Source organism: Bos grunniens, chromosome 29 (assembly GCF_055505025.1).
Source record: "Bos grunniens cultivar Pamir isolate PY7600 chromosome 29, Bosgru_T2T1.0, whole genome shotgun sequence".
In the NCBI taxonomy this organism is placed as follows: Eukaryota; Metazoa; Chordata; class Mammalia; order Artiodactyla; family Bovidae; genus Bos; species Bos grunniens.
The window spans coordinates 10,037,724-10,062,733 of record NC_141193.1 but is presented as its reverse complement, the minus strand read 5'-3'; the positions used below and the strand labels follow the sequence as shown (position 1 = coordinate 10,062,733).

The 25,010-nt window shown below is 50.7% G+C and overlaps 4 protein-coding genes and 1 long non-coding RNA gene across 15 annotated transcripts; 3 read left to right on the top strand and 2 right to left on the bottom strand.

Moving 5' to 3' along the window:
- The first annotated feature begins 5,220 nt into the window (after positions 1-5,220).
- POLR2G (RNA polymerase II subunit G) lies at positions 5,221-8,499 on the top strand. Of its 2 annotated transcripts, none has more exons than XR_015157467.1 (8): positions 5,221-5,311; positions 5,444-5,553; positions 6,664-6,764; positions 7,456-7,506; positions 7,613-7,678; positions 7,782-7,853; positions 8,044-8,077; positions 8,283-8,499. XR_015157467.1 is itself a non-coding variant. In XM_086383422.1 (8 exons), the coding sequence occupies exons 1-8, from the start codon at positions 5,300-5,302 to the stop codon at positions 8,294-8,296; spliced, it is 519 nt and encodes a 172-aa protein (XP_086239548.1). In that variant the 5' UTR covers positions 5,221-5,299; the 3' UTR covers positions 8,297-8,499. The 2 variants fall into 2 exon arrangements, 1 of the variants encoding a protein (XP_086239548.1); XM_086383422.1 differs by lacking the exon at positions 6,664-6,764 and adding an exon at positions 6,765-6,924.
- Positions 8,500-11,081: 2,582 nt separating this feature from the next.
- On the bottom strand, positions 11,082-11,909 carry LOC147342018 (uncharacterized). Its single transcript, XR_015157492.1, has 2 exons — positions 11,660-11,909; positions 11,082-11,311 (listed from the first exon to the last, which is right to left on the bottom strand). It is a non-coding gene; the product is annotated as an uncharacterized LOC147342018 (long non-coding RNA).
- On the top strand, positions 11,314-21,366 carry TAF6L (TATA-box binding protein associated factor 6 like). 6 transcript variants are annotated; one of them, XM_086383402.1, is made up of 12 exons: positions 11,314-11,433; positions 12,166-12,222; positions 14,150-14,309; positions 14,640-14,726; positions 15,393-15,543; positions 15,671-15,721; positions 16,284-16,378; positions 17,632-17,706; positions 17,847-18,067; positions 18,369-18,501; positions 20,315-20,443; positions 20,550-21,366. In XM_086383402.1, the coding sequence occupies exons 2-12, from the start codon at positions 12,215-12,217 to the stop codon at positions 21,318-21,320; spliced, it is 1,881 nt and encodes a 626-aa protein (XP_086239528.1). In that variant the 5' UTR covers positions 11,314-11,433; positions 12,166-12,214; the 3' UTR covers positions 21,321-21,366. The 6 variants fall into 6 exon arrangements, with proteins under 6 accessions (XP_086239528.1, XP_086239527.1, XP_086239531.1 ...); XM_086383401.1 differs by having other exon boundaries at positions 12,163-12,222; XM_086383400.1 differs by lacking the exon at positions 11,314-11,433 and adding an exon at positions 11,582-11,637.
- Positions 21,367-21,446: 80 nt separating this feature from the next.
- Positions 21,447-24,233, top strand: TMEM179B (transmembrane protein 179B). 5 transcript variants are annotated; one of them, XR_015157464.1, is made up of 5 exons: positions 21,447-21,564; positions 22,384-22,571; positions 22,655-22,786; positions 22,958-23,036; positions 23,279-23,619. XR_015157464.1 is itself a non-coding variant. In XM_086383419.1 (5 exons), exons 1-5 carry the CDS (start codon positions 21,456-21,458, stop codon positions 23,438-23,440), a joined length of 657 nt encoding a protein of 218 aa, XP_086239545.1. In that variant the 5' UTR covers positions 21,447-21,455; the 3' UTR covers positions 23,441-23,619. The 5 variants fall into 5 exon arrangements, 2 of the variants coding, with proteins under 2 accessions (XP_086239545.1, XP_086239546.1); XR_015157463.1 differs by having other exon boundaries at positions 21,447-21,588; XM_086383419.1 differs by having other exon boundaries at positions 21,447-21,551.
- Positions 23,716-24,877, bottom strand: TMEM223 (transmembrane protein 223). The gene is made up of 2 exons (XM_086383421.1): positions 24,546-24,877; positions 23,716-24,145 (listed from the first exon to the last, which is right to left on the bottom strand). Exons 1-2 carry the CDS (start codon positions 24,859-24,861, stop codon positions 23,853-23,855), a joined length of 609 nt encoding a protein of 202 aa, XP_086239547.1. The 5' UTR covers positions 24,862-24,877; the 3' UTR covers positions 23,716-23,852.
- Between the last annotated feature and the right edge of the window lie 133 nt (positions 24,878-25,010).

The following is a 25,010-nucleotide window of genomic DNA, read 5'->3' as shown; positions in this document are numbered from 1 at the left end:
TTGCCCAGCATCAGGGGCTTTTCAAATGAGTCAGTTCTTCCCATCAGGGGGCCAAAGTATTGGAGTTTCAGCTTCAGCATCAGTCCTTCCAATGAATATTCAGGACTGATTTCCTTTAGGATGGACTGGTTGGATCGCCTTGCTGTCCAAGGGACTCTCAAGAGTCTTCTCCAATACTACAGTTCAAAAGCATCAATTCTTTGGTGCTCAGCTTTCTTTATGGTCCAACTTTCACATCCATACATGACTACTGGAAAAAACATAGCCTTGACTAGACAGACCTTTGTTGGCAAAGTAATGTCTCTGCTTTTTAGTGTTCTGTCTAGGTTGGTCATAACTTTTCGTCCAAGTTGAAGACTCTTGAAGACGAAGGAGTCTAGGGTAAATACATGGTTCATTAACATAGCTTAAGACAAACATTTCCATAAGAAAACCACATTGGTTAGCTCAAGGTTGGGGAAAAGTTAAGTTCGGGTGGAGCCAGGTGTCCTCATGGCATCACAGAATTTTAAGAGAAACCTTTTTACATTTATATAGAGAGGGGAAAAAAATCTTAACACATGTAGTTTGTTTCCTCCTGCCATTTTCGAGAGAGAGAAAAAATGTCTGACACTTGCAGGTTATTTCCTCTGTTTGGAGACCCCCTGGCCTTCCTGCCTGTTACCCTCTCTACTGAGGAGCCTAGAACCAGGGTGAGGGGCGGCTGGGCTGGATGGTCCTCTCTCAGAGATTGCCCTCCAGGGGCTGGACCTGCTGCTTGCGTATATAGCTTTGGGAGACATCAGGTGGCAGACATCATCGCAAAGGCTCGTCTCTACTATGTAGGTTGGCAAGACCTATTCTTGCACCAGCTTTTGTTCTCTAAGGTGGCCTTAACAAGACCTTCCCTCCCACATGCTCCTTTTACAGTTTGACACTGATGCTCCTTGCTGTAAGATCTCTCACCTTGAGTCTGGGCGGTGTGATGCTATGTGATGTGACCTCAGAGAGATGTGATGCCATGTGATTTACAAAGTTAAGTCGTAAGAAGAGATAGATCTGCCTGGTCCTCTTGGGGTACTTGCACTTAGAACTCAGCCACCATTCTGTGAAGAACCAGGCCACATGAAGACGGTACCTGTAAGTGTTTCAGCCACAGCCACTACCAGGCTCCTGGCTAACAGCAAGCTTTAACTTGCCAGCCATGTGACTGAGCCATCTTGGAAGTGGATCCTCCAGTCCCAAACTGAACTGCCCCAGCTGATGTTGCCTGGAACAGGAGTATGCCTTCCCCACTGAGTGTTGCTCAAATTGTAGATTTATGAGAAAAATAAATTACTGTGGTTGTTTTAAGCCACTAAGCTTTTGAGTTGTTTGTTGTGCACCAAAAGCTAAATGAAACAATCTGTCAGCAGACTTTCTTTGTATTCCGAATGTCAATACAGGTGATTGTTCTTCACTGCTATTTCCTTTCTGTTCTAGCTTGTCTCTGAATTCTGAAGCTTTGGATGCAAAGATATGAGGGCTAGGGGAGAATTTATATGGCCATGCAAAGCCTAAGGAGCTTGAAGAGATAATAATAGATTCAATACAAGAATGAGGTTCAGTCCACCCATATTTGTTAAACTCCATTATTTGCCAAGCCCACTGTTAAGGCTTCCCTGGTTGCTCGGCTGGTAAAGAATCAGCCAGCAAAGGAGCAGACCTGGGTTCAGTCCCTGGGTTGGGAAGATCCCCCGGAGAAGAGAATGGCTACCCACTCCAGTAGTCTGGCCTGGAGAATTCCATGGACTGTATAGTTCATGGGGTCACAAAGAGTTGGACACGACTGAGCAATTTTCACTTTGATTATTTGCCAAGCACACTGTTAGGTGCTAGAGATTCACTTACTGATGCAAATACATCCCAAGCACCTGTTGTGTGCCAGGGGCTCTTCTAGGCTTCAGAGATATAGAGGAACACAAGAGCAAGAATCCCTGCCCATCTTGAGGGGAAACAGGCAGTATATACATGTATAAATTAGTAAGATGATGTCAGGGCTTCCCGGTGGTCCAGTGGTTAAGAATCTGCCTTGCAATGCAAGGGACACTGGTTCGATCCCTAGTCCAGGAAGATCCCACATACCTTGGGCCAACTGAACCTGTGTGCCACAGCCACTGAGCCCACATGCCCTAGAGTCTTTGCTTTGCCACAAGAGAAGCCACTGTAATGAGAAGCCTGCATGCTGCAATGAAGAGTAGCCCCGCTTGCTGCAATTAGAGAAAGCCTGCATGCAGCAACAAAGACTAAGCACAGCCAAAGGAAAAAAGATGCCAAATAGAGCCAACTTCTGTGACAAAAATAAAACAAAGCAATACAATAGAGGAGTGTGACTGTGGTTTGTCTACTTAAGTCAGGGTAGTCATGGAAGGCCTCTCAGAAGTGGTGACACTGAGCTTACACCTGAAAAATGAGAAGAAGCTCCCACATCCCCATCAGGTGAAAATCAGAGCCAACAACATTTTAGGCAGAGGAAACAAGTTCTCCTGAGGTGGGAGAGGAGGCCAGTGTGGCCAGAGTGGAGAAAGCAAAAGGAAGAGAGGCAGAAAATAGAGTCGACTAAATCTGGCCCCTGTCTGGTAGATTAGAGTGATGGTTTTATTCTGGTGCCTTGGGAAACCATTGGGTTCTAAGCAGGGGATTGATACGATTTGACTTAAGTTTTGAAAATATCACTCTTGGCAAATAAGCACATGAAAAGATGCTCAACATCCTTAGTCATTAAGCAACTGAAAATTACAACCACAATTACAACCAGTTATTAGGGTAGCAAACAAATAAACAAACAAACTGTGCTGACAATACCAAGTGCTGGTGAGGATGTCAGAGCAACTGAAACTCATATACCTGTAATGGCATTTACAGTTATATATAACATTTACACCACACAGACACAATGGGTATAAATAACCTGAAGAGCATTTATAACAGTAAACTATATTAAACAGGAAGTGAGAGTTTTAAGACTCTGACTCTAATTACAATGTGTGTGTTTTTTTCTCCCATACTTCCAAGCAAATCACAAACACCAGATGAGTGTCCTACAATTTAACTCAATTCTGACACCATCAGCACGAAGATAACACAGGTTTCCACATGTTAAGAGCTCAGCCCTACAAGACTGCCCTCTCCTTCCAATGGCAATTGTAAGTCGGGCTGTCACCTGTGCTTCTGACTGGGAAAAGGGCGTGGAGCTCCCATACTCCGTCCAAACTCACTAGTCTTCCCAGTTCTCCAGGTCTCCACCAACCCTAGACTCTCTGAACCACATCCACTTGGTTTTATGGAGATTTTCATTACACTGGCAGGGTTGATTAATTCATTAGCCAGGTCAGCACTTGGTTCTATCTCCTGGCTTAGGTGCTTTCCAAAATTCACTTCACTGATATAAACTCAGGTGTAGTTGAAAGAGGTTTGTTATGAATATCAAGATATCTTTATCATTTTATCATTTAGGCAATTCCAAGGGTTTTAGGAGTTCTGTGACAGAAATGGGGAAGAAGACCAAGTATATATGTGTTGGTGTTTTTATTGTAAATATCACAGTTACTTTTGTCTTGTTTCAAACTTTTTATTATGAACAATTTCAAACACAGAAAAGTAGAAGGAAGAAAGTGTAAGAAACCACCATTATCCATCATCTGTCTTCAACGATTATTAATATATTGCTACGGAGAAGGCAATGGCACCCCACTCCAGTACTCTTGCTTGGAAAATCCCATGGACCGAGGAGCCTGTTAGGCTGCAATCCATGGGGTCGCTAAGAGTCGGACACGACTGACTTCACTTTCACTTTTCACTTTCATGCATTGGAGAAGGAAATGGCAACCCACTCCAGTGTTCTTGCCTGGAGAATCCCAGGGATGGGGGAGCCTGGTGGGCTGCCGTCTATGGGGTCGCACAGAGTCGGACACGACTGAAGTGACTTAGCATAGCATAGCATAGCAAACTTGTTTCATCTACGTCTTTGCCTTCTTTAGTATAATTCATTTAATTGTAAGTTAAGACAACTAAATTCTTCATAACAGCTGTGTTTAACGACTGGCTTGCAAAGTGCCTGAAATACTAACAGTTGGCTTTTGTAAGGGTCTCCAGCACACCACACCATTGCTCTTGAGGGGAGGCTGGTTTCAAAAGAGGGAAGGAGGGAGTTGAGGCTGTTGAGGCCCTGCCCTTTGATCTGCTGTCTGCTTCCTTGTGCTGTCTCAGGTGGAGGGGATCCCCATGGAGTCTGAGCAGCTGACCAATGACCTCAGTCGTTCTAGGAAATGGGCAGCATCAATGGAAACCGGTGTGCGACAGCTCTAATGAAATCAGGCTTTCTTGCTTACAATATACTAAAACTTGCTCAGGCAACAGGCGGGTTTGTTCAAGACCACAGGGACTGTCGCTTTAGAACCAGCAGTCCTTGCTGAGCCTTTGTCATAGGGGCGGGTCTCATGGTGTTTCTGTCTCTCTTCGCATGGCCCTTTTATCAATCCGAGCCTCAGCAGCCCACAGACTACATGCTCATTCTCGTGCTGAGTTTAATAAAGGGACTATCTGCAAAAGTAGGGGTAGAGTTGACGGAACAGGCAAGGCTTGCTTACCCGTTCTACAGGCCTTTGTGTGTAAGGGGGCGAGGGAGGGTAGTTAGAGGAGAGCAGTGACTTGAGGTTCTTTTCACACCGGGAGGGGGCGCTGCCTTCTGGGCTCTGACTAGGCCGGTTTCAACTCTAAACTACTAGAGCCCGGTAATAAATGCCTGAATATGCAAGAGCCTTGGAGTCAGGCATGTTGAATTTGAATCCCGACCCTGAGTGACCTCACCCTTCTGAGCCTGGGATCTTATTTGTAAATGAAAGTAATAACAAAGCCTGTCGGGTAGGGTTGCTGTATAGATTAATTGAGATAAGGATAGCTTCTTACTATGCTTGCTATGTGAAAGCAGTCTTCAACTCTTTGCAGAATGAATAGACTTTACTAAAGCGCTTTATTTATGCGATCTCTCATTAATTAATTCCTTTTAAAGGTATTTGCTAAGCATCTAATCTATCCGAGATACTGTTACGCTTAAGGGAGTTGGGCACTTTGACGGCTGGACGGAGGGGAGGAGCCTCATGGGTTTCCCCGCCCACGACAGCGAAGCCCAATGGGAACCCGCGGAGGCTGTGAGTCCCGCCCACTTTTCGGGGCAGGCCCGGAAACGGGGTTGGAGAAGTTGCTGTATTTCCGGTCGGTGTGTAGGCTCTGCTGCTCGTGAAGCCGTAGACCCCGCTCCTGTTCAGCCTCCTCCTGGAAGATGTTTTACCACGTGAGCAGGGCACCGGGTGGCGGCGAGGGCAGGGTCAAGAGGAGGAGCGAAGCAGAAGGCCGGGACTAGGGGCGGCTTCTTGCCTCATATTCCTCCCGCTCCTTGCCCGAATCCATTCCACTTTCCCCACAGATCTCCCTGGAGCACGAGATTCTTCTGCACCCGCGATACTTCGGCCCTAACCTGCTCAACACGGTGAAACAAAAGCTCTTCACCGAGGTGGAGGGGACCTGCACCGGCAAGTGAGTGTCGCACCCTCCCTACCGCTTAAGCACTGCGCACACGGCTTTCTATGCCTGCATCCCCTTCCCAGCGCCTACACACCGTGAAAGCTTCTGCTACCTACCCTGGCAAGCTCTCTCACCCTCCCAGGCAGTTAGCTGCTTCCTGCTTTGGGTTCCTACGGTGCCCTCTGGGAAGCTCCATAACAACTTCCTTTGTTCAGCCAACATTTGTCATTAACTCAGCAAACATTTCTGAAGCTCCAGCTGTGTGCCAGGACCCTGTACTGGGCCCTGGGAACAATGCAGTGAAAACGACAAAATGAGGTCAGCCCTTGTGGAGCTGGTTTTTCTTTATCCCTCATACCCAGAGACCTGGCATGGTACATCTTGGGCCTCACTAAAAGTTTGTTGAATGAATGGGCAGGATAAGGCAGATTGAGAGTTAGCGGGAGGAAGGAAGAGGACTGAGACTTGACCATTTCTGGGCTCTGCACAGAGGAGCTCCGCACAGGTTAAGTAAATGAGGGGGGAGGAGCAGGGCTATAGAGTACTCAGGTATCCAGCATCAGAGTAAGCTGAGGTGTTCTTTGAACATACAGGTTCCTGAGCCTTATCTCATCCCTACAGCATCAAGACTGGGGACCAGCCCAGGAACAGGCATTTTAATAAGTTTCTCCCAGGTGATTCTGAGATATCACCAAGATTGAGATTAAGGACTGCAGCTCTTTTGGACACTGTGAAATTATGAGAGCAGCGTTTGGCATTATAGCTGCTGCTGATTGTCCTGTCTTCTCTCTTGATCATTAAGCTCTCCTGGGGCCAGGGGGCCAACTACTCCCCCTTTGTGCTCCCCCTTTACCTCCAGGGTCAGTGACTCTTGCAGTAGATGCTTTTTTGTATTTTTTTTCCTGGCTGCGCTGGGTCTTCGTTGCTGCACGGGCTTTCTGTAGTTGCAGCAAGTGGGGCTCAGTTGCCGTGTGTGGGCTTCTCATTGTGGTAGCTTCTCTTGTTGAGGCACACGGGCTCTAGGGCTTGGGCTTAGTAGTTGCAGCACACTGGCTTAGCTTTTCTGTGGTGTGTGGAATCTTCCCGGACCAGGAATTGAACTTGCGCCCCCTGAATTGGCAGGGGACTTCTTAACCACTGGACCACCAGGGAAGCCCTGCCGTGGCAGATGGTTTCAGAGGCTCTTCCACACACAGTGCCTTTCAGTTTCTCTGCCTCTGCAGGTATGGCTTTGTAATTGCCGTCACTACCATCGACAATATCGGTGCTGGTGTGATCCAGCCAGGCCGAGGCTTTGTCCTTTATCCGGTTAAGTACAAGGCCATTGTTTTCCGGCCCTTTAAAGGGGAGGTCGTGGATGCAGTGGTCACTCAGGTCAACAAGGTAAGACCATCCACAGGGGAGGTAGTGGGAAGGTCCCTCTTTTAGAAGATCTGGGATGGGTCCCACTTTGGTCAAATTCTGTGTCTTTGGTCAAGTCACTTCTCTATGCTTCAAGTTTCCTCACCTGTCAAATACTATGGTAATCTTGCCCTGCCTCACTCAGGGGCATGTAAGTCAATAGTGAGTCAGAACAGGAGTAGCCTCCATTGTGGGCCAGGTGGTGTGCAAAGTCTTGGAATGACTCTGAAATGAGTGCTTTTATCTCCGTGCTGAAGCTTGGAGAAGTTGAGTCTGCTGGCCACAGTCATGTGTCCAACAAGTGTTCAAAGCCCAGAATGACAAGTTCTAGGTCTTAGCTGTTTACCACTACACTTCCTTAGCTTAAAATGAAAGCTTGGAAAAACAAACACACAACAAACTTCACAGTGGTTTCAAAACATGAAGAATATTGTTAGGAACCAGATAAAGATGGGAGGCTTAGGAGACTTTGGGGGACAAAGGAAAAAGCAAGGTCTCTCTTTTCCCTTCTAGGTTGGACTCTTCACAGAAATCGGGCCCATGTCCTGCTTCATCTCTCGACATGTAAGTCTAGGCACGCTGGGTGGGTCTAAGGAGGAGACCTGTACTCGTGAGAATCTACTGAAGCATCCTTTTCAAGTGCTCTTACCCAGTTTGACCTTACTTTCAGTCCATCCCATCAGAGATGGAATTTGATCCTAACTCCAACCCACCGTGTTACAAAACGATGGATGAGGTGAGTGGGCAGAAGAAATTGGTGAGAGGGCCAAGGGAATGAGCCACTCCGAGGGAGGGTATAGGCCTGAGGGTTTCTGAATGTACTGTTCCCTCCTCCCCAGGACATTGTGATTCAGCAGGATGATGAGATCCGCTTGAAGATTGTGGGGACCCGTGTGGACAAGAATGACATTGTGAGTCTCCTGACTGCCTCCGTGCTCATACCAGGCCGAGCTGTTGCATTCTTCCTATTCAGAGTTCCTGGGGATTTTGTGCTCTCCTGCCAGGAAGAAGAGATGGGTGGGCAGAAGGCCTGGGGCTGAGGGTTAGAGGAGAGCTCTCTGCTTGCTTTGGCTTCATTTCCATTTTTCTTTCCTCCTGCAGTTTGCTATCGGCTCCCTGATGGATGATTACCTGGGTGAGTGCCAGGGTTGTTGTCTGGAGGAGGGGTGTGTGGGCACAGGAGGTGAATATGGAATTTGATGCCCGAGCCACTGATGAAAGAAACTCTCATGTTGTCTGCTTGGAAGACCAAGGACACTTGCCCCCTGGAGTGAGAAGTGCATGGTTAGGGCTGTCCCGAGCTCTGGGTCTAAGCACTGTGCTTTTTCTGTTCTCGGCAGGGCTTGTGAGCTGAGCACCATGACCCACCTTGTTTGGTCCCTGTCTAGGAGGTGTGACTGTCACACTTCCCATGGTGTCCAGAGGCCCAGTCTGGCTGCTATCGGGAGGCAAGGAGGGTTCCTTGCCCTCAGAAGACACCTGGCTCTTCCTGTGGCTTAGCAGCCACTCCCAGATTTTTGACTGTGTGTTCTAACCATAAAAGGTCCTTGATTTTCATGGAAGTGTCCTCTCCTTTCTTTGGTAAGAACAACTCATTTTGTAAAAAGGCTGGAGGGCCAGTGGCTTGCTAGCCCCTCTTTTCTAGGCCTGATGCCTTAACTAGCCTCAGCCACCAGGGGATCTGACTGACCCTCTTGCCAAGGTCTCAAGTTGACCTCACTGAAGGTAAGGCTGTAGTGTTGGGTTGTTGTTGTACAGTCGCTTCGTCATGTTCGACTCTTTGCAACCCCATGGACTGCTGCTTGCCAGGCTTCCCTGTCCTTCACTGTCTCCCAGAGTTTGTTGGGTCTTTGGTTTTCAGCAAATGGTTGTATCGTTAGAGCTACTCTAGTCTAGGGCCCCGGTCTAGTTTCAGAGAATTTGCCCTCTTCTCAGCTTTTAAAATAACCAAGATTGTAGCTGGGGAGGGGGAAGAGGAGACAGTAGGGTTGGCGGAGGTGAATAATAGAACAGTAATGATACAGATTGTGGGGTCCCAGTCCTTAGGATGGGCACATAAACAATAGCCTTTGTTTACTAATCAATTAATATACTAACTGAACATATGCAAGGGCTCATAATCTCATTGGGATAACACAACAAAAATATGCAAAAGAAGAAGATTGAAGAAACACACCACCCTCCCTCGATGCTATGTCTTGGCAATACTATTTGCCTAACTTGGAATGCCTTTTCCAAACCTACCTGCTTGTTTCCTAGTCATCTATCAAATCTCAGTCATTTTTTGTTTTCTTAAGCTTTCCTTGACTTCCTTAAGAAGCAGAGCTGTGTAGTAGAAAACACAGTATTTGGGTTGATACAGAACTGGGTTTTAGTCCTAGCTGGGTGACCTTATGTTTCCTTATTGTAATATGGTCATACAACCCTCTTTGGATGGTATGTCAGAGCGTTGCTGCTCTGTGTCAGAGATCGTATGTGCAAGTGGCCGTCTTCCCCAACCAGGATTTAACCTGAGCTGTCAGCAATGAAAGTGATGTGGTGTCTTTTAAACAAAAAATTAATTTATTTGTCTGTACTGGGTCTTAATTGCACCATGTGGGATCTAGTTCCCTGACCAGGGATCGAACCTGGACCCACTGCATAGGGAGTGCAGAGTCTTAGCCAGTGGACCACCAGTGAAATCCTCAAGTGTGGAGTCTTAACCACTGGATCATCAGGGAATTCTCAGGAAGTTACAACCTCTTAAAGCGATCCCAGGCTTAATAGTGACAGGAGTATGCGCCTGGTAATATATTCAATCCTTTACATACATTATTGAATTTTCTCAACAGTTCAGTGTAATGTTTTGTCATCCCACTTGACAGGCGATAAAATAGATGAACTAACATGCTTAAGGTCACAAAGCTAGTGAGTAGTGGAGCTGTTTTTTTTTTAATAGTGTAAAACCATCATAACTCTTCTTGCCAGGCATTGGGTAGCTGGGGAGTGAGAGGGAGCCACCTTTCTCCCAGCTGTGGCCAGGTGATTTACTCCTTTCCCTGGCCCCTGCCTTGACTCAAGCTGGAGGCAAATCAGCCCCAGACAGCTTGGATGGTGCTTCACTGCGTCCTGCAGGCCTCTGGGCCTTCCTCTCTTCATTGTCTCATGCTGCCAAGGTTACCAAAGGCTGTCCCTACCAATAACACCTTTGCAAGGAGGCCTGCCAACAGACAGGAGATCTGATCTCAGACTCAGAACTTCGGAGTTCTTCCTTTCATGCATAAGTGGGCAAGACACTCTAGGGACCAAGCACAGTCCTGAGATTACATCATATGTCATTCTGAGTATGACTGGAGGAGTCTCAGCAGGGTGTCAGTCTCCTTAGGTAGTGTTGCTATGGCAACCCCAGTCCCATCCACCTGGCTTTCTTCCTGTCTAGAGGCAGCAGCATCTAACCCTGAGAGGGGGGAAGGGTGAGGTTGTGTACATTCATGCTCCCCTGCAGAAAGCTCCTTTAATAAACAGCTCATTGCAAATGGTCCCATCTTGGATGAACATAAAATGATTAATTCACTGTTTGCCTCGTGATGTGAGTAAAAGTTCACTACCAAAGCTCAATCTACATTGTCTCTTAATCTACAGTAACCTTGTGAGATGGGTATTCTTACTCCATTTTGTAGATACGTAAATGTGGTTAGGTAATTTGCCCAAAAGCAGTATCAAAAGTTTGAACTCCTTTTGCTATGACTCCAAATACCCTTTACTCACTAAGCTCACTGCTTTTCAACTGAGAACTGCCCAGGTTCAGAGAAGTGTGTCAGTGTAAAATGGTCAAGGAAGTCTGTGAGGTAGGTGAGGGCTTACAGGACAGAAGTGGGGAGGATACGAGCTAGGGTGCCCGAATTGGCAGAGCCCTGGAGTCTGGAGCTCGCACGTGGTGTGTTTAGCCCAGTCAGAAGACCCTTCTGCCAGCAGACAATGCCTACTGAGATTCCGGTTCAACCTTGGGGAAGGGGAAGTGGCAGGTGATGTTGGAGAGTTAAGTTGAGCCCCACCGAGCAGCCAGCAAAACTAAGGCAGACGCCAAAGTCTAAAGCGTCAAAGACTCGCGTAAATGCAAGTGCTCTGAAACTCAGGAGTAGACAAAGGAGTGGAGATGGTTTCCTCGAGAACATGTTTATTAAAACGTAGATTGAACCATTACACACCCCACAAAACACCCAAGTGCTGTTGCTTTAAGAGGCGCGAGTCTTCCATATCACGTGACCTCTGACTTGACCGAGCCTTCTGCAGAGCCATCGCGGTGGCCAATCGAGTAGTGGGCAGCTTCTTTGTGGGCAGGAATTCCTGAAGGCGCTCATCGATTGGCTGTGTTCGTGGAGGGCGGGGCCTGATCGCCGAGAGAGGGAATTAGTACGAGCAGGGTGAGAGGGGTCATTGCCGCAGCTACCGCCGCCGCAGTCACCGCCACCGCCCTCTTGGTAGCCGCCTTCGCCGTCCCTGAGCCATCAGGTGAGCAAGCCCTCACAGAGCGGTCCCGCTGCAGGTTGTGCGCTAACCGGCCTGGGCGCCCGCTCCGCTGGGGGCCCGCCCCCTTCGCCGACCACGTGACCCAAGTTCGGTAACCTCTGACCTCCTCCTCCCTGCCCCCCCACCTCTCGAGCTGGGATGAAGCGCGGCCGGGTGGGAGGATGCGCTTCACGGAGGCTGGCGGAGGTCAGTTCCCACGCCTCCTTACCGGTGTGGCTAGTGGCTGAGGATGTGGAGAGGAGGTTGAGGAACTGGAGACCTTGGTCAGAGCCGGACTTTGGGGGGTGTAATGTGGGCACGTAATAGGGAAACTTCCTTGGCGCCTTCCGCGGGCAGGACTTGCTGCTCCTACTTTACAGGTGGAGAAAGAAGGTTAACACAGCCATTGGCGGGTCTCCAACGCCAAGTCTCTGGACTGGGAATCCAGGCCGTGTTTCCCACACAGTCCGCCGCTCCTCAGGATTAGAATGAGAGTTGAGTTCTTGCTCCCTTACCTAGGTAGTGCTGGCCAGATGATCTTGGGAAAATCATTTAACATGTAACCACTCAGCTCTGATTTCCTTGGCTGTGAAATAGACACAGTGTTTATTTAATACCTCTCTCATTGTTAATCCAGACAAAATGAGGTGTAAGCCATATAAAGCACGTAGCTCGAAGCTTCAGGCATAGTATATACTGAGAAAAATAGCGATTGTGCGCTCATTTTTTCAGCAGGTGTTTACTGAGGGTGTGTTATGTGCAGACACCGTGCCTGACGCTGGGGATGCAAAGGTGAGCAAAAAGGCATGATCCTTGCCAGCATGGAGCTTACAGTCTATTGGGGAGGTAGATGTTAATCAAAATGTTGCACAGGTATATAATTACAAACGGATAACTGCTTTGGAAAATAAAGTCATGGCACACGGTGAGGGTCTGAAAAGACTCTCTGAGCAAGTGACTTTTCTTTTAAATTTTAAAAGTAGTCATTTATTTATTTGACTGTGCTGGGTCTTCCTTGCTGCATGGGCTTTTCTTTAGTTGTGGCAAGCAGCGGCTACTCTCTAGTTGTGCATGGGCATCTCATTACGGTGGCTTCTCTTGTGGCAGAGCACAGGCTCTAGGGCTCACGGGCTTCGGTAGCTGCGGCTTGTGGGCCCTAGATCTCAGGCTCTGTAGTTGTGGTGCACAGGCTTGGTTGCTCTGCAGCATGTAGAGTCTTCGTGGACCAGGGATCACACCCATGTCTCCTGCATTGGCAGGCGAATTTTTTACCACTGACTCACCGGGGAAGCCCCCAGCAAGCGACATTTGAGACTGAGATCTGAAGGAAGGCCTAGGAGTTCACTGGACAAAGGGGTTGGGGTAGAGGAGGAGAGCGTTCTAGTCCAGGAAACAGTGTGTGAACATCCTGAAATAAGGTGTTTATGAGGAAACAGGCTACAGGAATGCAGAACATAAGCAAGAGTGGAAAGAGATATTTGGAGATGTAGGCACACATGTGGGGCCTTGGAGCCATGGCACAGGTTTGTTTTATTCTAAAGGCAATGAGGAGCTGTTGGGAGAAATGCTGCAGGGAGGCCAGGTAGGGTACCCACTGGATTTAGGGACCTGGAGGTCACTGGTGACCCACTGGGCCTTGTCAGAGAGGAGTGCTGGGGCAGAACCTGGGCGGGTCACTGAAACTGGGACCTCGCTGCTGTGGTGGTATTGTCTCACTTTGGCCCATGTTGGCCAGCCATCTAACTGTGGTGTGTGTTGTTGGAGTCCGTCACCAGCTGCTGGTTTTTTTTGGTTCTTATTCTGCCATATCCCGTGAACAGAAGAGCAGGTTCCTGCTCTAAGCCTCTCAGCCACATTGGGGAAGACCAGACACGGGCAAAAAGCCCAACTACTGAAAGCCTGACCGTCCCAGATGGCATAGGGGCAGGAAGACCTCAAAGGACAGACTGGATCTGCCTTAGGAAAGAGGAGGGCATGGGGGCTTGGAATAGGAGGAGGGTGGGCCAGCCTGAGCGCCAGCGGTGAGGTACAAGGCAGGCTGGAAGCCACGAGGTGGCCTTCCTGGGGGGATAGATCAGCTCGATGAGCTCTGCGGATTCAGGGCCAATCCCATTATGTTGAGCCAGAGAGTCGGGACTTTCCTTTTATGAGTCCTGGAAAATTGTTGAAGACTTCTGAGCAAGGAACTCTCAGGGTAAAAGTCGTCTTTTCCTCAGTATTCAGTAGTGGTGGCCGTTGCACGGATCCAGAAGACAGAAGCCTCTGTTTGTAATTAACGATTGCAACGCCTTCCATTTGTGTAGCGTTCTGGCCCTTGAGTCCCTCCTACGTCACCTCATCTCGTCCTCGTAGCAACACTGTGTGAGGGAGGGCAGGGGTTATTGCCACTGTTTTACCAGACCTCAGACTGGGGCAAGTCGCAGCCTGGTTTGCATTGAACGTGGTGGAGCAGGGCTGGGACCCAGTTCTGCGCCTCCGAAGGCCAGGCACTTTCTCAGACATCACTGCTGTCTGCTATCACTGCCGTCTGCCCTCTGACCCAGCTCAAGTCTGTTTCTTGCTCTGAGCCTTAGTTTCCTCACCTGGACACTCAGATGAGGTTCTTGGTTCAAGGATTCTGGAACAAGAGCAACAAGATTGGTTTGGAGGGCCTTCAGTCAGGCTCCCGGGCTCAGAGGGAGACTGCGCTGCCCTTTCCCACCTCCTTTCCCACCCCCAGCTCCATCGGGGCCATGTCGGAGCGAGAAGAGCGGCGCTTCGTGGAGATCCCTCGGGAGTCCGTCCGGCTCATGGCAGAGAGCACAGGCCTGGAGCTGAGCGATGAGGTGGCGGCCCTGCTCGCAGAGGACGTGTGCTACCGACTCAGAGAGGCCACCCAGGTACACTCCCCCTCCTTGTCCCTCCCTGGGACTGCCCTCTCCCCAGGGGTTTATTCAGCTAGTATCTGTCAGGTCCCTCCTTCGTGCTCTGAATACAGTGGAGGCGGTCCCTGTCCTCTCCAGGGCCTCCTAGGCAGCTGGGCTTCCAGCGAACCAGGCGCCTGCTGAGCATCCTCTTGTGCCCCTCACCACAGCCCCACTGGGCAGGCCCGATGGGTTCATCATCACATCCCCCACGTGAGAAACTGAGTCACAGAGAGGGCATGTGACATTGGGAGTTGTTTGCCACCCCCTGCTCCCTGTCCCCTGACTCTGTTCCTTCCCTCACAGAATAGCTCTCAATTCATGAAACACACCAAACGGCGGAAGCTGACCGTCGAGGATTTCAACAGGGCGCTCCGATGGAGCAGTGTGGAGGTGAGTTGGGCACAGGCTGCAGAGGGCTCAGCTGGCACGAGCCTGCCTACATGCCCGACTCAGGGCTGGCCACACAGTGAGACGTGAAGGCCCAGCGCACACATGAGGGAAGGTCACAGCCACCGCAGCACAGGTATTGCGCCCAGCCCCCCAGGGCCAGGCGTTCAGAGAGGCAGAGGTGGCCACGGAGGCCCAGGGGCTAGGGAAGGCTTCTTGGAAGAGCTGGCACTTGAGCTGAACCTGCAAAGGAGGCCGGGATTAGACTCAGTTGCAAGGAGAAGAGGCCATTCTGGGTGAGGGAGCAGCCTGTTCACGGGCGTGGGTGTCAGAACATCCTGCATGGTCGTTCCTGGGCAGGGGGTCCAGGGAAGAAGATCACGTTTAGAAGAGAGGAGCGTTTTCAGAGCTGGTCTCTGTGAGGAGGATCAGCAGCCTGAGGGTGGGGTTCAGGGTCCATGCAGCTCCGTGAGGAGGGACCACGTTCTGTTCCTTGACTCTGAGCACTGGTGCTGCAGCCAAGTTCCCAGTGAAAAGCCTGGAGTCCCAGGCATCCCCCTCTGCTCAGGGCCTCTGGACTCCCCACAAACATAGGCTCTGGGCCCTGGCCGGTAGCGCCCCACTTACCTCCCCAGATTCAGCCTGCTCCCCAATCCTCTCTTCACTCAGGCCGTGTGCGGTTATGGATCTCAGGAGGTGCTGCCCCTGCGCCCAGCCAGGGAGGGTGACCTCTACTTCCCCGAGGACCGAGAGGTGAACCTGGTGGAGCTGGCCCTGGCCACCAACATCCCCAAAGGCTGTGCTGAGACGGCCCTGAGAGGTGACCGGGGGGGTCCTCCACGGGGCGGGGACAGGAGCTGGGTCGTTGGAGGAATGGTGATGGCCTGGTGGGTGGATGGGGCAAGGGCAGAATCCCGGGCTGACCCATCTCTCTGCTCTGGTTCTAGTTCACGTCTCCTACCTAGACGGCAAAGGGAACTTGGCCCCTCAAGGATCAGGTAATGGGTAGTACGGGGAACGGGCTCTCTGCTTGGACTTTCCTCCCATAGGACTGAGGGGGTGCCGCTACCCCTCTGAGGCCTCATCTGACAAGTATTTTCCGGTGCCTGCCTGGTGCCAGTCCTGAGTGGGCACTGATCCCTGCCCAGAGGCCTCAGAGTTGGAGATGGGATCCCAGGCCTGTAACCAATCATGACGCCGTGTTGGATGTTAGTGCAGAAGTTTGAGCAGCTTTCTGGGGTCCCTGAGGTGTCACACTTCCAGGGTCTGCTGAATGGAGCTTACAGAGCCTGAGGCTTATGAACTTGGACCTTGGGGACTAAGCAGGAGTCTGCTGGGCAGAACACAGGTGGGAGGCAGCATGCGGAGCTGGGCTGTGGAGAGCTTGCAAGGACAGGGTGAGCAGGCTGCTCAGAGAGGCTGATGGCTCTGTGTTCTGAGAGTCCTCCTGTCTGAACGGGCTCCTTATGGCGATGGGGGTTTTTGGGGGCGGGGAGCAGGCAGGGAGGCTGGGAGAGGGCTGGGCTGCACCCTGACCACCTTCTGCCCACCCTCTCACAGTGCCTAGTGCTGTGTCTTCACTGACTGATGACCTTCTCAAGTACTACCAGCAAGTGACTCGGGCTGTGCTGGGGGATGATCCACAGCTGATGAAAGTGAGCAAGCGGGCCTGAATTGAAGCATAAAGTTCAACCCTCAAATCCCCATGGAATTCCTTCAGAGGCCTGCTTCCTGTTCTCTGCAGGCTGGCTGATCTGGGTGGAAGCTGCTCTTGGTGGGGGGCGTGGTGCTCTGCAACTGGCCCTTCTCCAGCACTGCTCCCCTTCCTGCCCCAGTAGGAACCCTGTTCCTTAGGGAATGGGCAGCTCTGCAGGGTCCTGTGGAGTGTGGGGACGGCACAGGTGGTCAGTGCCCCTACACCGTAATCCAGAGCCCTTTCTTTGGGGTGTCTGTTGACCTGGAGCCACGTGGGGCATCCACCTTGCACCTTTCATCTGTCTGGCCTTGAGAGGAAGTAGAGGGAGCCTGGTGAGGGTGCCAGTCAGACATCATTCCAGCCCTCTAGGGCCCCACAGGGCCCCGCTGGACACTGTCTGTGCCAGGACTCTAACGCCAGAGGCAGAGGAGGGCTGGTTTGGTGGTCTTGGCCACGTGGCCCCTCTGTTTGAGGGGTTTACATCTTCCATGTCTGGATGCTGCTCTTATTTCCCTTGCAGAGACTGTTGTTACTGCACTCTCCTGCCTTAGGAAGTCTGCTGCTCGTCCTCAGACACAGTGAATGTGGCTGGGCCTGGGCCTGGGAGCTGGGCTCCTTCCACTTGAGCTGTTCTCTGCTTTCACAGTGCCAGAGGAGCTGGGAGGGCACAGGTGGTGGAGGTTCCGGCTAAGATGGTCTTACTCACTGACTCTTATTTTTTTCTGCTTATAAAAGTAATACCAGCATATGCTTATTATAGAAGTACTGTAAGACATACAAAGTAGAAATTGTGTAGAACCACCCACTCACATTTTTTTCCTATGTATAAACTGTCATAGTCTGCTGTCGAAGTGGTATTAAACTAAACATCTGGTTTTAGAATAACTGCTTTATTCAGTTGAAAATATGTTGGACATTTAGGTTATATTCAGTTCAGTTCAGTCACTCAGTCGTGTCCTACTCTTTGCGACTGCATGGACGCCAGGCTTAGGTTATATTCAGCTTTTTATTATTATAGACAGTGTTATGTGTGGATATGTGTGTGAGTGGGTTTTGTTTAGAGTGGGTTAAATTTGTAGAAGTGGCATTGCTGAGTCAAAGTATGAATATTTAAAATGTTAATAATACATAGGTGCCAAGTTTTCCTTTAAAGAGGTATCAGTTTATACTTGGGGTGGGTGGACCAGGGCAGCGCGGCCCCTTCTGTTTCAGATTGCTCTCCACGACCTGCAGACCAACTCCAAGATCGCAGCGCTCCTGCCATACTTTGTGTACGTGGTCAGCGGGGTAAGTGACCAGGCTGCGGCAGGGGCGGATCTGTGGGGAGGCGATGATGCCACAGGCTGTAGGGCTCACGGCAGGCGCCACCAGACTAGCAGGCTCTCTGCACCTTTATGCCCCCCCAAGCAGCCGCCTTCTCCCAACAGGTGAAATCTGTAAGCCACGACCTGGAGCAGCTGCACCGGCTCTTGCAAGTGGCGCGGAGTCTGGTTCGGAACCCACACCTCTGCCTGGTACCCTATGTCCGCTCCCTGGTGGGCAGCGTCCTCTACTGTGTCCTGGAGCCACTGGCTGCCTCCATCAACCCGCTGAATGACCACTGGACGCTGCGGGATGGCGCTGCCCTCCTACTGAGCCACATCTTCTGGTAGCCACCTGGGCCTAGCGCTGGTCAAGGGCGGGACCGTGGCAGAGCTGTGGCTTGGGGTGGGAGGTGGGGTGAAACTCTGGCTTTAAGGCCACAGGTTGAGAGGCTGGGAGTGTCTTCCCTCTGCTCTTCCAGGTTGTTGTGCTTGGGGTTTTATAAACGGGGACAGAGACGCCAGGGGTTTGGTCCATCAGCCCTCAGGCCCTGGGCCCAGCGGCCTCGTTCACTACCCGGCGTGCCGTGCACGTGCACCTTCCTGCATGCTCTGCCTCGTTGCCCTGACTCAGTGTTGCTCCCACAGGACTTATGGGGACCTTGTAAATGGCCTCTATCAGCAGATCCTGCTCTCCCTGCAGAAAGTCTTGGCGGATCCTGTGAGGCCTCTCTGCTCTCACTACGGGGCTGTGGTGGGCCTGCATGCTCTTGGCTGGAAGGTGAGGACCCTGGCTTTTCTCACAGAACTATAAGAGCTCCCGTTTATAGTTAGAAAAATAATCTTTCTTGTCCATGAATGTGTCCTCTTTCTCCATTTTTTAGGTTTTTCACTGTCTTTCAGGATCCTTCTGTAATTTTCCCTGAAGAGAACCTCAGAATAACTGGTTTACTGCTAGATTCTTGCTATGCTTTGATACTGTTGCAATGTCTTTTCATGGTATTTCTTATTGGTGTATAGAAACACCAATTTCTATATTGGTGTATAGATTCTGATTCGTGTATTGATTCAGCTACTTCATTAAACTATCATTTTTAACTGTAGATTTTTTTGGGCTTTTAAGGTAATCATACCCTGTACAAATAATGATAGCTTTGTCTTTTTTAAACCTAATGCCTTATATTTTAAAATTCCTTTTCCTTTTTTGGCATCCCACATGGCTTGTGGGATCTTAGTTCCCCAATCAGGGTTGGAACCTGAGCCCTTGGCTGTGAAAGTGCAGGGTCCTAACCACTGGACCACCAGAGAATTCCCAAACCTAGTAATTTTTTATTTTATTGCTAGGACCACTAATATAATTTTAAATATGTTGATATTGGGCGTTCTTGACTCATTTCCAATTTTTTAAAAAAAGTACTAACAATAACCTATTTAGGCTGACGTTTACTTCGTGTGTTTGTAGATACCTTTCTCAGGTTAGGGGAATTATATTCTTAATTATTAATTTATGTTAATTTTATCAAATGCACTTTCTGTATCTTTTTAATTGATTCTAAGGTTTTCCTGTTTTATCTGTTAATGTTGTTAATTGTATATATAGGTTTTCTTTTTTTTTGGCTGTGTCACACAGCTTGTGGGATCTTAATTCCCAACCAGGGGATTGAACCCCTGCCCCAGCAGTGAAAGTGCTGAGTCCTAACCACTGGACCACCAGGAATTCCCCACACAGATTTTCTAATAGTAAACTATCTTTACATTTCTAGGATAAACTCACTTTAGTAATGGTATAGTCTTTAAAAAATGCAAAACTTTTATTGGAATATATTTTTTATATAGTTAAATGATTTATCTGTATGAATGAAATTAATCATGTACTCTTCTCATATGGTTTTAGTATCAGGGTTATAGTGGTTTTATAGAATAAGGTGGAGAGGAAGTATTTTTTATACTTTATATTTTTAAGTTTAACTATGTTTTATTGAGACACTCTGTTCCTTGAATGTCTGTAGGCTGACTTTGTAAATTCTGGCATGCTGTTTTGTGGTTGTATTTTTAACTAATAGTTACAGAATTATTTGAGTTTTCAGATTTCTTGAGTCAATATTAAGTTATATTTTTCTAGGAACTTGAAGTCTTAATTGTTTTCCCCCAAATTAATCACAGGATTTAAAATTACATAATTAGAGTCCAGGTCTCTGAGCTGTTGTTTGTTTTTGTGCAAGTGGTTTGAACTGAGTTCCAGTTTACACGTAAGCCAGGACGGTAACTGGAATGTAGCAGGTGGCAGCTAAATTTCTCAGTTAGCAAGGGGCATTACTTGCACCCTTCAGCCCTCAGCACATGTCCGTGATCGTGGGGTCACTTTATATTGTTTGTCTGTCTTTGTACCTGATCTTTATTCCCGTTGCTTAATTAAGGCTTGGGCATTCAGGAGGTTCCAAATAAATGCTGGCTGAATATGCCAAGCAGGGAATTTAGGATTCAGCCCTGTCGAGAACCAGAGATAAAAGTAGATTTATCTACTAAAAGAGGAAATGGTACTTGGTAAGCAATGAACAAAAGAGGCATTCACTGCATTCTTTTCTCCCATCCAGGCAGTAGAGAGAGTCTTGTACCCACATCTGTCCACTTACTGGACAAATCTGCAGGCTGTGCTCGACGATTATTCAGTATCGAATGCCCAGGTTAAAGCAGATGGGCACAAAGTCTATGGAGCCATTCTGGTGAGTGCCAGCCCTTTCCAGCCTCTCCTTCCTGCATCAGCTCAGCTGGCTTACTTTAGAACACTAGGCCCAGGTTCCTTGTATCCTAGTCCCTCTGCTCTTACAGGTGGCCGTAGAGCGACTCCTGAAGATGAAGGCCCAGGCAGCAGAGCCTAACAAGGGTGGGCCAGGCAGCAGGGGGTGCCAGCGCTCTGACGACCTGCCCTGGGACAGCCTTCTCCTGCAGGAGTCTCCCTCCGGGGGCAGCGCAGAGCCAGGTTTTGGGTCTGGTCTCCCAATGGCTCTTGGAGGCGTGGGGCCAGAGGATCCTTCCCCTTCGGTGACCCTGGCGGACATCTACCGGGAGCTCTACGCCTTCTTCGGTGACAGCTTGGCCACTCGCTTTGGCACGGGTCAACCAGCGCCCACGGCCCCGCGGCCGCCCGGGGACAAGAAGGAACCGGCGACCGCCCCGGACTCGGTGCGGAAGATGCCGCAGCTGACAGCCAACGCCATGGTCAGCCCGCAGGGCGACGAGAGCCCCCGGGGCGGCGGCCCCCCGTCAGCCTCTGCGCCCGCTGCCTCTGAGAGCAGGCCGCTGCCCCGCGTGCACCGGGCGCGGGGAGCACCTCGGCAGCAGGGCCCAGGCACCGGCACCCGCGACGTCTTCCAGAAGAGCCGTTTCGCCCTGCGCGGTGCCCCTTACTTCCGTTTCATCATCGCTGGGCGACAAGCAGGGAGGCGATGCCGCGGGCGCCTCTTCCAGACAGCCTTCCCCGCGCCGTACGGGCCCAGCCCGGCCTCCCGTTACGTGCAGAAGCTGCCCATGATCGGCCGCACCAGCCGTCCGGCCCGCCGCTGGGCGCTCTCGGACTACTCGCTGTACCTGCCGCTTTGACGCGGCTCTCGCCTTCGCCTCAGTAAATAAATCCCGCGCCCGGAAATGAGGTTTCCGTGCTCGTGGGTCGCGCCGGATGAGGCGGGGCTTGGTTAGTTGGCTCCTGCGGCGGCGCTTCCTGGTGTTGGGCAAGTCATGGCGCTGCCCTGGTTGCAGCGCGTCGAACTCGCGTTCTTCGCTACCGCCTTCTTATGCGGAGCCGTGGCGGCCGCGGCGCTGACCCGGACCCAGGTGTGCGGTTGCGGTACGGGGCCGGCCGTCAGGTTGGGTAAGCGGGGAACAGGTACACCCTGAACCGGAGAGGCTGCTGCTGTCCGGCCCGGCGCGCAGCTCCTCGGAGCTAGTCGCCCAGGTGAGGCCGGTCGCCGGCGGAGATGCTGCATCGGCGCTAATGACGCTCCGTGGATACATCTCATAGATTATTACCTCGCAAAAGGTCCTTGGGGGTGTCTAACAGCAGATATAGCCCCGCCGGGTAATTCCTGCTGCATAACCTCACCCTGGCTGTAAAACAAGTTGGACCAGGCCCCTTTAAATCAGACACTATTGTGCTGAGCCACTCAAAGAAAACATAGTGTAGTAGAAATAAGCAAACTACTGAATGGTTGCAACGCAGCGTGTCATATGGCAAACCAGTGATGTAGCAGAAGCGAATAGTTTAGCTGAGTGTTTAGCCAGGCAATCATGTTAATAAACAGGCTCGTTTGACCCCTGTAAGTAGGCACTATTACACCTATTTTATAGGTTAGAAAACATCGGAGATGGCCGAAGGTTAGGTAAGTTTTGGTTCTACTTCAGAATTTCTGTACAAGGGGAGACCAGAACTTGTGAGGCATCTCTGAAGCTCATTGTATTTTATAACCACTGCCGATTTCCTCATCCTTCTTGGCCTCTGTAGATTTCATTTCCCCACCAGACCCACTCATCTACTGGCCCAGAAACAGGAACTGACAGTAATACACAAAAAACTCCTTAGGGTGGCCCTGGTCTAGATTATCCCCAACACCTGCCATGAACTTGCATTCAGAGCTGAAATCTAGGACTCAACAACTTCTCTCCACAGGGCTCCTTCAGGGGCAGCTGTCCTCTGTATGGCGTGGCCGCCCTGAACGGCTCCTCTCTGGTCTTGTCCCGACCCACGGCCCCATCCCTCTGCTCCTTTGTGGCGGGGGCCTCGGGCCTCCTGGCCCTCTACTGTCTGCTGCTTCTGTTCTTCTGGGTCTACACCAGCTGCATCGAGGGCTCCCACAGGTGACTGCCGGCTCTGAGGATCAGGGGTTGAGGTGGGAGGTGTCCCACTTGAACCACAAGGCATATTCTCTCCCTCCTCCTAGAGGCCCTATCGGGCTCCGCTTTGCACTGGCCACCTCAGCCATAGCCATCTTCCTGGTCTTAGTGTGTGCCTGTATCCTTCGATTTGGCACGAGTTCCCTGTGCAAATCCATCATCTCCCTGAACATGACTAGGTAATGGGAAAGGGAGGGAGTCTGGCTGGGGCTGTCTACCTTCCCTCTGCAGAGTATCCCATACTGCACTTTTTACATCCTCGTCAATGCTCATCTCAAAAGGGCACTGGAGTGAAAGGCTATTTAGGGTATATCTCCCCTTTCTCACGACTTGTCTCTTTGACCTCACAGCTGCTCTGATGCCCAGAAAACTTCATGGATACCCCCTGGAACCGCTGTGCAGTTTTACTCCAACCTACATAATGCTGAAGTGAGGTCCTGGGATATGAAAGGCTGGGTAGAGACTGAGGGATACACAGATTCGTGTAATGAATCGTATAATACCATCTGTAGTTTTAAGAGGGCTCACCAGTGTACTCTGAGCTTGGTCCACCGGTGAGGGGCTGAGGAGCTAAAGGCTTGACAGCCTGACAGTGCACAGCTGAGTGGTATGTGGGTGGAATTGGATTCAAGATGGGCCCAGTCCTCACATTCCTGTCCTGTCTCCCACAGACTTCTTCTTGGGTGAATCTGGTATTGTGGTGTTTGGTCTTGGTGCTCCAGGTTGTGCAGTGGAAGTCTGAAGCCAACCCATCCCGGCCTCTGCAGAGGGGGGACCCTGAGTGGAGCTCTGAGACAGATGGTCTTGTTGGGCCACGCCTTTCCCATTCCTGAAGACTAACCAAAGAGTACTTCTGCAGCCAGACTCCATGCCCAAGTGCCTGTAATCCTCTTGCCCCAACATGGCTTTGATTATGTGGGGAGCCTTAGTTTTCCCTCCAGGAGGGAACCGTGATGACACCTCTCTTCCTACAGCTGTTTTTGTACCAGTATTATATTACTTTCTTAACTCATCTCAGTACTGAGTTCTTGGTGTAAAGCACTGTAGGTAGGGTGGATAAGAGTAAGGAGTGAAGGCTAAACAGATATGGGTCAAAAAACTCAAGAGGTACGGCCAGGTAGCTGCCCTTGGGACAACTGCTCTTTTATTTGCTGTTAATGATTTCTGGGCCCCCTGTGTGACCCTGGTTGTCACCCCATACCTAAGGTTTTTTATTCTGAACCTTAGTGACCTGAGGTTGCTTCTTCACAAGCTACGGTAGGCACCCACAGTGTTGTCAAAAAGTTTCGTGTTGGGGAAATGTCCAGCTTTGTCCAACAGGAAGTAGAAGCGTCGGCCTTTGACTTTCAGAGGCAACATGGCAGGGACTTCTCCTCGGTGGGCCATGCAAGATACCTGGTTTAAGGGAACCGTAAAATGGGCACCCCAACCAAAGGGGGCATGAGTGGTGAGGGTCACTTGCTTCCCTCCAGCCCGTAGCATCACTGAGCGCACAGAGCGGAGGGAAAAGAGAAGACCAGCACCAAGTACCAGGGAACCTGTAGGAAAAGCAGATTTGGGTTTTCACTGGAAAGCTAAGCAGCAACCCTTTCAGTGGCCCCCGAATAAAAATAATTATGATGGTAACATTTACTGTGTTCCTCTTATACCCCAGTCATATATTAGTCATTCCTCCCAACAGCCTTAATAGATACCCATCCCCAGTTTAAAACAGGATCCAGAGTAAGGGTACTAACTTGCTCAAGGTTACAAAATAAGAGCCAGACGGCAGCTTGAGCCTGTAAAGGGCTTGGCGCTCAGGGACTTCCAACTCTAGTGTACCGCGCTCCTACCTACTCCTGCTCATCCGGGAGGGTTGGGAGCCCCTTACTCTTGCCCGAACAGAGAGGATTGTGCCCACCTTCTTCGATCAAGCTGGGAAGCTAGCCCACACCTTACCGATGGCGCCGCAGCCGACGGCAAGGCCGTAGCGCCAGAGTGTAGAGCGCAGGTCCAAGCGGCCATGGTCTGGGGTCTTGGCGTCTGTTGGACGAACCGGGGTTGGGGGACGGGCCAAGGAGGCAACGGCCAGGGAAGCCCAGAAGACGCCCTGGCCAGCGCAGAACAGCCCGAGGACGGCGAAGAAGCGGCCCCGTTCGTGCTCGAAGAGCAGCACATCCCGTGGCGGAGCCGTGTCATGCAGGGCCCGGCGCGCGGACAGTGACTGCAGCGCTCGGAACAGCAGCACAGACCACCTCCGCCCGGGCGCCGCCATGGCGCTGCGCGGAGCCGTTTCCGGGGCGGGACTTCCTGCCTGCTTGCCCCGCCCCACCCCCGGAGTCCTTCAGCCCTAGGCGAGGCAGGCGGGGCCCATCCCTCGGCCCCGCCCACGCCTGTGAACTGTAAGGCTAAAATAACTCAGCT

Bases quoted from the DNA above. Each gene is read 5' to 3' on its own strand.
- POLR2G (XM_086383422.1), top strand. The intron at 5,554-6,764 runs GTGAGTGTCGCA...CTGCCTCTGCAG, and splicing joins GAGGGGACCTGCACCGGCAA to GTATGGCTTTGTAATTGCCG. The intron at 7,854-8,043 runs GTGAGTCTCCTG...TTCCTCCTGCAG, and splicing joins GTGTGGACAAGAATGACATT to TTTGCTATCGGCTCCCTGAT.
- TAF6L (XM_086383402.1), top strand. The intron at 15,544-15,670 runs GTGACCGGGGGG...CTCTGGTTCTAG, and splicing joins TGCTGAGACGGCCCTGAGAG to TTCACGTCTCCTACCTAGAC. The intron at 20,444-20,549 runs GTGAGTGCCAGC...CTGCTCTTACAG, and splicing joins AAGTCTATGGAGCCATTCTG to GTGGCCGTAGAGCGACTCCT.
- TMEM179B (XM_086383419.1), top strand. From the start codon at position 21,456: ATGGCGCTGCCCTGGTTGCAGCGCGTCGAACTCGCGTTCTTCGCTACC. The intron at 22,572-22,654 runs GTGACTGCCGGC...CCCTCCTCCTAG, and splicing joins TGCATCGAGGGCTCCCACAG to AGGCCCTATCGGGCTCCGCT. The intron at 22,787-22,957 runs GTAATGGGAAAG...TTGACCTCACAG, and splicing joins ATCTCCCTGAACATGACTAG to CTGCTCTGATGCCCAGAAAA.
- TMEM223 (XM_086383421.1), bottom strand. From the start codon at position 24,861: ATGGCGGCGCCCGGGCGGAGGTGGTCTGTGCTGCTGTTCCGAGCGCTG. The intron at 24,146-24,545 runs GTAAGGTGTGGG...CTTTTCCTACAG, and splicing joins CGTCGGCTGCGGCGCCATCG to GTTCCCTGGTACTTGGTGCT.